This window comes from Patella vulgata, chromosome 2, assembly GCF_932274485.2.
Source record: "Patella vulgata chromosome 2, xgPatVulg1.2, whole genome shotgun sequence".
NCBI lineage: Eukaryota > Metazoa > Mollusca > Gastropoda > Patellidae > Patella > Patella vulgata.
The window spans coordinates 75,662,455-75,677,481 of NC_065880.2; the positions used below are offsets into that span (position 1 = coordinate 75,662,455).

The window sequence follows — 15,027 nt, forward strand, 5'->3', positions numbered from 1 at the left end:
TTCATTGGCTAATTCCTCACATCAAGTAGAACGCCTGTTATATAACAACTCTTCCCGATCATATTGTAGTAAAGACAAGTAAAACGAAATTTTGAAGTATAAAAACGAAACGAAATAGGATCCATGTTTTAATCAGATTGACATATCTATATTTATATTTATTGGAATTCAAAACGAAATTGTAGCAAAATACTTTTAGGTACTCGGACTGATTTCTTTAATATATAGAAAATATAATGTAGATAAAAAAATAGTCTCTTTATTATTTAACATATATAATACACGTATTCATAATACACTCATTTAACATAATATATATTAATATGAATCACGACCTTTGATATACAATTACCATGAGATATTCATTTAATTGTAATTTAAAGAGATCACATTGCGACATATTGTTATGGGGACAAAGCTGACATTCATGCTTATTCCCGCTGAAGGCCAACTCAAAATCGCAGCGCCTGGGTAATCGAGGTCAATTTACTATCTCGGTCGGGTGTTTGTGTTATATACGGGTAGCAGATGGGGCCTCAATCTTAAAACTTGGCTTGATTATCTATTTTGAAAGAGGTATTTTGAAAACAAATTCACAGAGTAAGGCCATATACATAGGTATTGTTATTTTCGCGGCAATAATGAAATTATACCAAAACCTCGATAAACTCATAACGGTCGCCCATTTTTAAAAAAACTTCTAGAACCGTTTAAATGTCATCTAGTTTTACAAAATCTTGAAGACCCTTTAAAGATCGTCCATTTGTACAAAACCTTGCAGACCCTTTAAAGGTTATCTAGTTTTACATTGCAGACCCTTTACAGGTCATGTAGTTTTACAAAACTTTGCGGACCCTTTAAAGGTCATACAGTTTTACAAAAATTTGCAAACCCTTTAAAAGTCATCTAGTTTTACAAAACCTTGCAAGCCCTTTAAAGGTCAACTAACTTTACAAAACGTTCATGGACTTTTATGTTTGGACCAGGAACTATGCGAGACGCTACTCCGGTTACAGTTCTTGTTGTTCACCTTCTTGTTTTTGAGGCTGGAGGGGGGGGGGACAAATTCAAATTATCTGCCCTTGATCGTAGGTTAATTCTACGAACTAATCAAAAAACAATTTACATACCACAATAATCTTAGTTGCAATACAATGCGAGTTACTTGCCTTCGCCCACTCGATTGGTCGATAAAAATAACAGAAGTATCAAGGGTGAATAATTTGACTATTTGTCTCCCCCGTGGATGGGCCCCAGAGGTCACAAATGAGACAATAGTTGGCCACACTTGATGTACGAATCAGGGGTATTCACGAAATATGCATACTATCGATGTTAAGGGTATAATGTGTTCATTAACAATCCCGGTTTGAGATAGCTGATATGGTATTTGTAGCGCATGTCACCATTCTGTCCATATCACTGCTATCCAGGTATTGGTTGCAAGTATTCATAAAGGGGTTTGCAGGGTCCATGACGTATGGTTTGCAAGGGCGCTCATCCTTCCTAAAAAATACAAAAAAATGAACTCAAAATACAGTGTCACGGTTTGACTCGGTTTCCGAATTGTCTTGTCACGTATGCTTTAGGTGATATGATCTGTCATTTAGTCATGTGATGTGGTTCTGATCCCACACTTTTGCGTGAGAAGGAGTATGGTTGCCTGTCTAAACTTGTGGGTTTTCTACTGATTCTCGACCCCCCCCACACACACACACAGCGAAAGACCTTTACGCACAAGCCAATTATTGAAATAGAATTGTATGCCAGGGTTGGCCTGTGACTGAAAATTAGGAATATACGAGCATGTGAACCGGGGAATGACATAGGCCTTGGGGCGTTGCACTACCACTTAAGGTTTCTTGGTTACATTGTTCCCGGTTACGACTCTAACCGTGCTACCTTGGGTAAACTTCTGACATAAAATAAAATACCATACGTTAGTAACGGTTGGTATAAAAATAACCTTTAGCCATGTTAAGAAAATGACGAAATACGAAGATATGTTAAAAATACGTACCAAACATCTGGTTTATAATAATCAGAAAATGTGATTTCCAATGAATTGTAATTTTGAAGTTGAGTCAGAGCCAGGACAAAACCTTCTTTCAGATCAAACCGAACATTTTTGTCAAGCTTTGTTTTAAAGATATGAACCGCTAATAATTCACAAAAATACGACTTCAGTTTGATCTCATTTTCCTGGAAAACATTTAAAAGAGAGAACTGGCATGAACTTTATGCCAACTTGAATTAAACTTGAATTCCCTAGCGATAGGAAAACAAATATATATGAAATACGATCTATGTTATTTCAAGCATTTTATTAGGTATTTTGTGACATTCATTGTGGGTGGGATTGTTGATGGCGTCTTTGGTTTGAACCCCCACCTCCAGCTTCTAGATCCGCTACTGCAGAAACGTACGCCGTACAAAAACAGAAAGTAATAGTTATTTGTGAAATACATTTTATGCAAGTCTTCACGTAGCTAGTAAACACTAGTTGAATGTGGTGAAAACAAATCTAAAAACATCTGGATCAAAATCCTTTCATTCTACATCATCAACTTTGTGGAATTCTCTATTGTTCGATGCACCTACTTTCCATCATAACCGTGTTCTGTTAGTGATAATTCTATGTATGTCAACCAGACATAATTCACAAAACAACAAAGCCACGTATACCAAGACGGACAACCTGATTGACCAGTGCAATCATTTGACCTGAAGATCGTTTCCAAAGACAATATTTAAGATAATTATGGTGTATAAAAACATAAAACGCAACGTAATTAATATCTGGTATTAATCAGATTTTCTATTATTATTTCAGTGTAATTACCGATTTCCAATACTTCAGAAGTTTAACTAAGTGATGCACTTGTCTTGGTTGGTTTTTCATGAAATCACATTGTATCGGTGCAAGACATACCGAATAGTGGTTTCTTACGGACCCCGGCTCTCGCTTCATTTGATTATAAACTGAAATAGAATGCAATATGTATACCCAACTGCGGAAATGGTCGCCACTGTGTTACCCAATCTGTAAGAATAGAACGCAACATATAAAAATACGTGGTTGCCATGCCAGATACGTCCACATTTTGCAAGAGATGGACAGAGAACAAGCTAAAAAAGCATACAATAAGCGGCCATAATTCAGGATGTTACGGCCCGACATGCGTCAATATCATAAGGAACCGAGATCTTTGGGATATAAACATATATTTTAAGTTTCGTCAACATCTGATAAAAATTGTGACCTCTAGAGTGTTCACAAGTTTATTACGTAATTTTCGTGCAATCAGAAACCATAATCCACGAAGTTACTATCTGATACATAATTGTGTAGCGGTGATATATGTGAACGATTTTTAAAATTAGATAAAATTGTGATCACTAGAGGGTCCACAATCAAAAAACGTGAATTTTCGTACAATCAGGGGCAACAATCCATGAGGTTACGATCCAATATGCACCAATATCGAAAGCAACCGGTGCCTTTGGGCTATAAACATACAAAATTGTATGAACACTAAAGGGTCCACAAACTAAAAACGTGATTTTTCTATAAATCATGGGCCACAATACACGCCGATATCGAATGGAACCAAAATCCTTGGAATATAAACCTATATTTTAAGTTTCGTCAACATTGAATCAAAATTCTGACCTGCAGAGTGTTCACAAACAAAATTTGGACGAACGAAAAGACGACAGTATAATACATCCACATGAAAATATGGGCCTATAAAAACCAGTGCAAGTGACGCCTAAAGGAATGATAATTCTGCACAAGTTATAGTGGGTCAAAAACACCAGTGCAAGTGACGCCTAAAGGAATGATAATTCTGCACAAGTTATAGTGGGTCAAAAATGGGTGAAAAAGGCCTTTTTGTTGCAAGCTCTGTGCATACCTAAGAAACTTCATATTAAAAAATTGGCATCCCGTTAGAGTTAGACAGTACATGACGACTAGCGTTTATTTATATAAATAATTCTCCTGGTGGTCATTATTGCATCCCCCCCCCCAAAAAAAAAAACGACTTTACAAATACAAGGGTATATTGAAATGAGTCGGGGACATAAATGGACCCTACAACAATAAATTCATTGGATGTTATTAAATAAGGATGGACGCACCCGGAGAGTAGCCCCTGCCCCCCCCCCCCCCCATCCCCCCACCATCCACCCTCCAAAAAACAAACAGACAAGTGTACTAAATAATACACAAAAACATATTTAAATCTGTCAAACAAAATATTTTTGTCTAGCTTAGGAGCACTGGAGATGTTCCCTACTCCCCTCCAACTCCATCAACAACCCCACCTCACCTGCGTTTTCAGATTGTAATTATTATATATTCATAAGTAACAACATTGCGATGTACCCAGTTTTAGTAGTAAGTAAGGATGCCACCCCATTACAAACCAAGATATCTTACTTGCATCACGCATTGCCATTCGATATTGTCTAGCCGGTAAAATATCTACGAGTATTGAATATTCAACCATCTTCACGGTCACGTGATAACCGCGAGCAATCTTTGTGCATTCCCAATTTTTAGAATATACAGGATCCGTTGTGAGATGGCGTTCAATGGCTTGTAATATTCCATCGTCGCTTTCTTTATCTTGAATGAATTCTTGCATGTTACGGTATCCATCGAAGAATACCAGAAGATCAATATCTGCTGTTGCTTTTACAGCGGTACATTTCGCCATAGATCCAGTCTGAAACAAGTAATTTATCTTTAAGTAATTATATCAACAAGTAATTGTATCACTGTAAGATTGATATCGTTGACTAAGATACTAATAACTTTTATAAATGATGTATGACACTAACAGATCATAGTCGTCATTTTATATGCATAATGTTTATAAGTTAAAATTGTTAGTTTTCAGGCAGGTGGCATTGAGTAGGTGTTTTGTCTATGGAAGACCAAACAGCTCTTTATTCAATGTTCTTAATTCATAGTCCTTAATTGTTATTTCTTCATTTGGTATCGTATTGCGACATTTGTACACTAAAATTAACATTTGTATCTTGAAATCAATATTTGTTTTACAAATCAGACATTTGTCATATCAGATTTGTAAATTGTATTTTTGTTTAATTTATTTGCAGTTTAATATAAAGCTTACATTTACATTTCACCAGATACATACAACTAAATACAAATCTCCTAATACAAGTCTTGCAAAAGACCCCTACGCACGAGAGAATTATAGAAATAAAAATGTGCTATGTCTTAGTCCCGAACCGACTTGGTTTGTGTGACCTAATTTGTGACAACTACCTAACAGCTTACACCTGAAAATAAGGTCAATGGGACAACTTACCCTGGAAATATGGTCCATGGAATAACTTACCCTGACATTATGGTCTTTGGAATAACTTACCCTGACAATATGGTCCATGGAATAACTTACCCTGACATTATGGTCTTTGGAATAACTTAGCCTGACAATATGCTCGGTGGAATAACTCACCTGACAGTATGAAATAATTTACCCTGACAATATATGTTCTATAAAATAACTTACCCTGAAAATAATGTCCATGTAACACATTTCACTACAATACGGTCTATTTAATAAATTGCCCTGAAAATATGTTCTATAGAATAACGTATCATTACAATATTATCTATAAAACAACTTACCTTGACAATACCGGCTATGGAATAAGATGGCAGCTGAATAACTTGCCCTGAAAATATTTTCTGTGAATAACATATCCTCAAAATATTATGTATAAAATAACTTACCCTGAAAGTACCGGCTATGGAATAATCTGGCAGCTTCTCTAAGTGACGTTGGAGATGATCAATAGTCTGGTTCATACGACCTTTATAAGTCACACCCAGATAACGTTCAACAAACTCCTGAAGAGTTTCTTTTCCCAGTCTAGGTAAATACTCAGACAGCTTCATGCTGGAAAATGAACCACAATTTTGATAAATAATAATAAGTTTCGTACACGAGCCAGTCTAATTTACTCCTTCAAGAACACCAGCTATCATATACTTATATCACCCATGAATCCCCTCAATAGAAGCCACCGAAGGAGAGTAACAACAAACAGCTTTAATGCTACCTTTATTTGATTATTTCTCAGTATTCCCACTAGACATGGGGTTGGGTGACTGGTGGAAGTCCAAGGAAATGAAATGAAATGGGTTTAGCGTCCTACTGTTCTGCTCCGAACTGGGCAAATGAAGACGGGCATGGCCTACTCTTATATCGAATTCCAATTGTCGAGGGATCTTTTACGTGCACGCCAATGTCCTAGGCCGAAATGGCCTAGACCGAAATGGCCTAGACCGAAATTTCCACATTTGGGTGGTAGAATGGTTATCGCGTGCGCGTTGGTTTCGATTTCCCGCGTGTACGTGACAAGGAGTAGGATCTCCTGTCCAACCTCGCAAACGAATTATTGAAATATATTTGAACCATATGTTAGTCCCAAGATGACCTAGTTTGGGTCGAGTGGACGTTATCCCCACCCCCCTCGCTGTCTCCCCCTCTCTCCTCTCCTCGAAATGACCTAGTTTGCTTCGAGTCTCTCTCACCCCCCCCACATCTCTCTCTCTCTCTCTCTCTCTCTTTAATGGGATAAGGGGTTGGATGGGAGAACCTGCACATAATCCACGAGGCTAAGCAGATAGTCATACTATTAACTAACCTGGAAGGTGTTGCTGTTTTCTCCGGCGGACTTTTTACTTTACATGTAGCACCTTCTTTAGCACTCATTTTTCTGAAAGTATAAAATGGCTGGCACTAAATAAACCTGATATTATGAGAAAATTGACGTAACGCCATCACAGTGATATCCTTGTTTTGTACCAATCTAGTCATATAATGAAGACGCGCATACGGCGTTACATTCTTATTTCAACCTCCAACTGTCAAGAATTATTTTACGTGCACAAGACAATGTTTATTGCAAGCAAGCCCCCCTCCCTCCCAGTCTTACACCACTGACAAGGGAAAACTACGCTAGAAAATCTAGGTCTACCTAAACACAATATTAAAGAGATAAATTGCGCATAGAAGTCTTTAACGTTCACCAAACACAAACTGATCGACATAGTAGTAACACGTAGTATATCTTCATATCAGTTATTCGATAGTAAGTAGAGAGTCTTTAGTATTATCATTATATCAGTTATTGTATTGTACGTATTGGTCTTCAATGTGAGTGGGGGGGGGGGGCACTAGAACCTGTTCATAATCCACGAGGCTAAGCAGATGGTCATATTCTTTACTACATACAAAGCAGATAGGCATTGGGATGGGAGTGGAGGAGATGGGATGGGGGCAAGTGGTAAGAAAACTATGAGGGATAATAACTAACCTGGAAGGTGTTCCTGTTTTCTCCGGAGGACTTTTTACTTTACATGTAGCACCTTCTTTAGCACTCACTTTTCTGAAAGTATAAAATGGATGGCACTAAAAAAACTGATATTAAATAAAATGGGGTCTCTACATGCAGAAATTAAAACAGTACAAGGGATCAGAGCTGCATTCAGTTTAATACATGCAAACATTGATTTCATCCTACATGTGCTCACACTGCAGACCTACTTCCGGCCAGGAAAAAAGGCAGGTTATTTTTCGTGTTGACTTTGTGCCTTTAGTAATGACTTTACTTTCAACTATGATGGATCATTACTTGGGTGAGAAGATTACTACTAGTTTCATTTGAAACTTTAACTCTTGTAATCCCCGAGTGAAAGTTTCAGATATTAGCCATACATTTTAGTTGGATTAGGTCCCTATGAAGCTGGCGAAGCACGCCTACAAAAAAGTCTTAGCATGAACTTTAGCGATTATCTCATCGCCTGCTATTTAGAAACCATCTAGAGCCATGAACAGACCGCAAAATACACGTATGGTCGTTTCCGCGTTGATAGGGGACCCAGTTGTGAAAATTATGGACTTTTAAATTACCCTACGCACTCCGATTTGAATTAAGGACGCAATACGCAGGCGAACTGATTACCTTTCAAATTCAGCTTTGGTCTTAGTGCACCGGATTATATGCAATCAGCTTATACATAGCATTATTTATTGTCTAATCTTCCCTGGAACCGATGACACAATAAACAATCATTGGTGGACAGGACCACAAACACAATAAGTTGTGTACCGCGTCACGGACGATCAGTTGAATATGACACAGTAGACCATCAGTGGACTGGACCATACAGACCATCAGGAGTGGACTGGGCCACACATACCACCAGGGGTGGACTGGGTCACACAGACCATCAGTGTTATCCAATACCGATATTTTTTAGCCACTCAATTTACGAGTAACACAATATATATACAATACGGATCTTGTTTTTTCCTTTAATCTCGCGCTCACTATCTGTGCAAGATGTCAGATTGTGTACAACATTTTTAAGCATTCAATTTACGCATTAAAATACGGATTTTGATTTTCAAAATTTAAATGCATTTCAAGTGTACATTATATCTGTACCAACTATCGCCGGATGTGGGTCGTATAATGTGCGGTATTAGAAACTGACAAGTAAAGGTTCGGAGTTTTCCGGTCTGGAAACAGTAGACCTCATTCAAAAAAAAAAAATACACAATGTATTTGATTGTGCGTTGGGTCTGTAACGTGCGTAGGGGTCTTTAACGTGTTTAGGGATATTTAATGTCCATTTAACATAAACTGCTTGTGCGTAGGGGACGTTAACACGAGGTATATCTTTATATCAGTTATTCGATTGTGCCTAAGGGTCTTTAATGTCCAAAGAAACTGGTTCATATCAGGAGTAACACGTACTATTATCTTTTGTATCAGTCATTCGATTGCGCGTATTGGTCTTTAGTGACAGTAGGGGTGTGTGGGAGCAAGAATATGGAAGACGAAACAGCCCTTCATTCAGTGTTTTTAATGATTAATTCTTAATTCATAGTCCTTAGTTCATATTTCTTCATTTGTTGTCGTATTTCGACATTTGTACACTTAAATTAAATTTTGTATCTTAAAATATATATTGTTTTACAAATGAGACATTTGTCATATCAGATTTGTACAATGTATTTTTGTTTAATTTAATTCTATTTTTATACCGTATAATTAAATTTTGTATCTTAAAATCAATATTTGTTTTACAAATGAAACATTTGTCATATCAGATTTCTAAAATGTATTTTTGTTTAATTTAATTCTATCTTTATACCGTATAAAGATTAAATTTATTTTAGAAAATCAATAAATTAGCCTACAATTACATTTCATCAGCGACATACAACGAAGCAGAAATTTGTTGTTCGAGATTTGTTTATCGCTGTAAACTTTATCTTTATATTAAAATACAATTAAATACAATAAAATACAATTTACAAATCCGATATGACAAATGTCTGATTTGTAAAACAAATATTGATTTTAAGATACAAATGTTAATTTTAGTGTACAAATGAAGAAATTAGAATTAATTAAGAATTAAGAATACTGAATAAAGAGCGGTTTGATCTTCCATACAAGAGAACCTGCACATAAGTACATAATCCACAAGACAAAGCAGATGGCCATACCCTTTACTACATTCAAGCAGAGTTGGGTGGGGGGGGGGGGGGGGGTAAGACAATCCTGGCCTATACCGAAACTATGAGGGATTAATTAACAAACCTGGAAGGTGTTTCTGTTTTCTCCGGGGGACTTTTTACTTTACCTGCATCACCTTCTTTAGCACTAATTTTTCTACTAAAAGAACTGATATCAAATAAAATAGGAGTTTAACGCCATCATACTGCTATCAGTGTTTTCCACACAATCGGGTTTCTAATCTTGACTGGAAGCGATGACACGATAGACAGTCACTAGTGGACTGGGCTACAGACCATCAGTGGAAGAATATGACACAATATACCGCCAGTAGTGGAATATGACACATTTTTTTTTCAATGTAGTGGAATATGACACAGTAGACCATTGTTGCTGGACTGGTCCATACAGACCATCAAGGGTGGACTGAGCCACACAGACCATAAGTGGTGGACTGCGACACATAGACCATCAGTGGTGGAGTGGGGTGTTGGTGGGAGCAAGGGAGTCTGCACATAACCCACGAGGCTAAGCAGATGACCATACTGTTTACTACCTACATGCAGGGTTGGGGGGGGGGGGGGTAAACAAAAACATAGTCTATGCCAACACTAAGAGGGATAAATTAACTGACCCGGAAGGTGTTCTCGTTTTCTCAGGTGGACTTTCAACTTTAGATGTAGCTCCTTGTTTAGCACTCATTTTTCTGAAAGTATAAAATGAATTACACTAAAAGAACTGATATTAAATGAAATGTGGGGTTTAACATCATCATACTATTATCAGGACACCGGCGTTACATTGACATTCTTATTTCGACTTCCAAATATCAACAGTTATTTTACGTGCACGACAAGACAATGTTCCTTGCAACCCCCCCCCCCCCTCAAACACACACATTCCCCCGTCTTACACTACTGACACGGGGAAACTACGCTAGGAAATCTAGGTCTACCTAAACACATTACTAGTTTGCAGCAACGGGAAATGCATAGCCATTAGGGATGGGTTTTAAGAGTACTGTATCCTATCTTACACAAACCAAAAAACTAAATAACAATCGAAGCAAACATTTCTCCAGAACTATTTCTCTAAAATCTTTTCTCTATATTCATCTAACCGCAATATTATGACGACATGAGCCTAAATCAACTTGTCATACAACAAGTCACCATACAATAATGGGGAATCGAGCAAGCATACAACAAGAAAAATCGGCCGACGACTGGGACTGAAGTCAAATCACGTGCGCGGTATGGCTAATCCTTAGAGTTATGTTTCTATATATACTCTTCAAAAAAGTAGCGGATATTCAGAAACAATACAAAACTGCGGAAATGCTCTGCTGTTTTTAATAGAGGTAACCAGTGTATGTTAATAACAGGCCAATTGCCTACACATGAACATAAACAGTTCATATGGGCGGCTTATCTGACGGCCCATTTCACTCGCAAAGAGATACGCCGTCAAAAGTGAAAATGGACGTTTTTGATTAGTCATAATAATGAGTAATTACTCCACCAATCCTCAGACATTCAGCAATTCGTCGTGACATGCTCCTAATCAACCGTCCAATCACGATTTGGGGCAATCTGACCCACTCCTCTTGCAGTGCCACGGCCAATTCTTGCAGTGTTGTCGGTTGAAATTGACGTCGACGAACACGTCTCCCGATCAAATTAAACGTAACACACTAAAGCAAAGATACGCTAAACAGTAAATCTTATGCAAGAACCGACAGGAATGCTATCATGGATAGAGCTGTTTAATCTTCCATACGAGAGAACCTGTACATAATCCAGGAGGCTAAGCAGAAGGTAATATCATTTACTACATACAACTAGGGGGGCATTTGCGGGGGTGGGGGGGTCCCTATGAAGCTGGCGAAGCACGCCTACAAAAAAGTCTTAGCATGAACTTTAGCGATTATCTCATCGCCTGCTATTTAGAAACCATCTAGAGCCATGAACAGACCGCAAAATACACGTATGGTCGTTTCCGCGTTAATAGGGGACCCAGTTGTGAAAATTATGGACTTTTAAATTACCCTACGCACTCCGATTTGAATTAAGGACGCAATACGCAGGCGAACTGATTACCTTTCAAATTCAGCTTTGGTCTTAGTGCACCGGATTATATGCAATCAGCTTATACATAGCATTATTTATTGTCTAATCTTCCCTGGAACCGATGACACAATAAACAATCATTGGTGGACAGGACCACAAACACAATAAGTTGTGTACCGCGTCACGGACGATCAGTTGAATATGACACAGTAGACCATCAGTGGACTGGACCATACAGACCATCAGGAGTGGACTGGGCCACACATACCACCAGGGGTGGACTGGGTCACACAGACCATCAGTGTTATCCAATACCGATATTTTTTAGCCACTCAATTTACGAGTAACACAATATATATACAATACGGATCTTGTTTTTTCCTTTAATCTCGCGCTCACTATCTGTGCAAGATGTCAGATTGTGTACAACATTTTTAAGCATTCAATTTACGCATTAAAATACGGATTTTGATTTTCAAAATTTAAATGCATTTCAAGTGTACATTATATCTGTACCAACTATCGCCGGATGTGGGTCGTATAATGTGCGGTATTAGAAACTGACAAGTAAAGGTTCGGAGTTTTCCGGTCTGGAAACAGTAGACCTCATTCAAAAAAAAAAAATACACAATGTATTTGATTGTGCGTTGGGTCTGTAACGTGCGTAGGGGTCTTTAACGTGTTTAGGGATATTTAATGTCCATTTAACATAAACTGCTTGTGCGTAGGGGACGTTAACACGAGGTATATCTTTATATCAGTTATTCGATTGTGCCTAAGGGTCTTTAATGTCCAAAGAAACTGGTTCATATCAGGAGTAACACGTACTATTATCTTTTGTATCAGTCATTCGATTGCGCGTATTGGTCTTTAGTGACAGTAGGGGTGGGTGGGAGCAAGAATATGGAAGACGAAACAGCCCTTCATTCAGTGTTTTTAATGATTAATTCTTAATTCATAGTCCTTAGTTCATATTTCTTCATTTGTTGTCGTATTTCGACATTTGTACACTTAAATTAAATTTTGTATCTTAAAATATATATTGTTTTACAAATGAGACATTTGTCATATCAGATTTGTACAATGTATTTTTGTTTAATTTAATTCTATTTTTATACCGTATAATTAAATTTTGTATCTTAAAATCAATATTTGTTTTACAAATGAAACATTTGTCATATCAGATTTCTAAAATGTATTTTTGTTTAATTTAATTCTATCTTTATACCGTATAAAGATTAAATTTATTTTAGAAAATCAATAAATTAGCCTACAATTACATTTCATCAGCGACATACAACGAAGCAGAAATTTGTTGTTCGAGATTTGTTTATCGCTGTAAACTTTATCTGTATATTAAAATACAATTAAATACAATAAAATACAATTTACAAATCCGATATGACAAATGTCTGATTTGTAAAACAAATATTGATTTTAAGATACAAATGTTAATTTTAGTGTACAAATGAAGAAATTAGAATTAATTAAGAATTAAGAATACTGAATAAAGAGCGGTTTGGTCTTCCATACAAGAGAACCTGCACATAAGTACATAATCCACAAGACAAAGCAGATGGCCATACCCTTTACTACATTCAAGCAGAGTTGGGTGGGGGGGGGGGGGGGGTAAGACAATCCTGGCCTATACCGAAACTATGAGGGATTAATTAACAAACCTGGAAGGTGTTTCTGTTTTCTCCGGGGGACTTTTTACTTTACCTGCATCACCTTCTTTAGCACTAATTTTTCTACTAAAAGAACTGATATCAAATAAAATAGGAGTTTAACGCCATCATACTGCTATCAGTGTTTTCCACACAATCGGGTTTCTAATCTTGACTGGAAGCGATGACACGATAGACAGTCACTAGTGGACTGGGCTACAGACCATCAGTGGAAGAATATGACACAATATACCGCCAGTAGTGGAATATGACACATTTTTTTTTCAATGTAGTGGAATATGACACAGTAGACCATTGTTGCTGGACTGGTCCATACAGACCATCAAGGGTGGACTGAGCCACACAGACCATAAGTGGTGGACTGCGACACATAGACCATCAGTGGTGGAGTGGGGTGTTGGTGGGAGCAAGGGAGTCTGCACATAACCCACGAGGCTAAGCAGATGACCATACTGTTTACTACCTACATGCAGGGTTGGGGGGGGGGGGGTAAACAAAAACATAGTCTATGCCAACACTAAGAGGGATAAATTAACTGACCCGGAAGGTGTTCTCGTTTTCTCAGGTGGACTTTCAACTTTAGATGTAGCTCCTTGTTTAGCACTCATTTTTCTGAAAGTATAAAATGAATTACACTAAAAGAACTGATATTAAATGAAATGTGGGGTTTAACATCATCATACTATTATCAGGACACCGGCGTTACATTGACATTCTTATTTCGACTTCCAAATATCAACAGTTATTTTACGTGCACGACAAGACAATGTTCCTTGCAACCCCCCCCCCCCCTCAAACACACACATCCCCCGTCTTACACTACTGACACGGGGAAACTACGCTAGGAAATCTAGGTCTACCTAAACACATTACTAGTTTGCAGCAACGGGAAATGCATAGCCATTAGGGATGGGTTTGAAGAGTACTGTATCCTATCTTACACAAACCAAAAAACTAAATAACAATCGAAGCAAACATTTCTCCAGAACTATTTCTCTAAAATCTTTTCTCTATATTCATCTAACCGCAATATTATGACGACATGAGCCCCTAAATCAACTTGTCATACAACAAGTCACCATACAATAATGGGGAATCGAGCAAGCATACAACAAGAAAAATCGGCCGACGACTGGGACTGAAGTCAAATCACGTGCGCGGTATGGCTAATCCTTAGAGTTATGTTTCTATATATACTCTTCAAAAAAGTAGCGGATATTCAGAAACAATACAAAACTGCGGAAATGCACTGCTGTTTTTATTAGAGGTAACCAGTGTATGTTAATAACAGGCCAATTGCCTACACATGAACATAAACAGTTCATATGGGCGGCTTATCTGACGGCCCATTTCACTCGCAAAGAGATACGCCGTCAAAAGTGAAAATGGACGTTTTTGATTAGTCATAATAATGAGTAATTACTCCACCAATCCTCAGACATTCAGCAATTCGTCGTGACATGCTCCTAATCAACCGTCCAATCACGATTTGGGGCAATCTGACCCACTCCTCTTGCAGTGCCACGGCCAATTCTTGCAGTGTTGTCGGTTGAAATTGACGTCGACGAACACGTCTCCCGATCAAATTAAACGTAACACACTAAAGCAAAGATACGCTAAACAGTAAATCTTATGCAAGAACCGACAGGAATGCTAACATGGATAGAGCTGTTTAATCTTCCATACGAGAGAAC

General features: G+C 37.7%; 1 protein-coding gene across 9 annotated transcripts in view; it reads right to left on the reverse strand.

Annotated features, from left to right (window-relative positions):
* Positions 1–237: 237 nt before the first annotated feature.
* Positions 238–15,027, reverse strand: part of LOC126812012 (uncharacterized) — a 46,053-nt gene continuing 31,263 nt past the window's right edge. For 3 of the 9 annotated variants that reach the window (XM_056098802.1, XM_056098798.1, XM_056098799.1), the window contains exons 8-18: positions 13,874–13,945; positions 13,325–13,399; positions 10,211–10,282; positions 9,661–9,735; positions 7,363–7,434; positions 6,691–6,762; positions 5,774–5,939; positions 4,445–4,733; positions 2,843–2,982; positions 2,021–2,202; positions 238–1,506 (exon numbers count right to left, since the gene is read on the reverse strand). In XM_056098802.1, coding sequence (XP_055954777.1) covers positions 1,356–1,506; positions 2,021–2,202; positions 2,843–2,982; positions 4,445–4,733; positions 5,774–5,939; positions 6,691–6,762; positions 7,363–7,434; positions 9,661–9,735; positions 10,211–10,282; positions 13,325–13,399; positions 13,874–13,945 — 1,366 coding nt within the window. In that variant the 3' untranslated portion in view covers positions 238–1,355. The remainder of the gene's footprint in view (positions 1,507–2,020; positions 2,203–2,842; positions 2,983–4,444; positions 4,734–5,773; positions 5,940–6,690; positions 6,763–7,362; positions 7,435–9,660; positions 9,736–10,210; positions 10,283–13,324; positions 13,400–13,873; positions 13,946–15,027) is intronic. The other 6 variants (XM_056098801.1, XM_056098800.1, XM_056098806.1 and 3 more) reach the window with 6 other exon arrangements.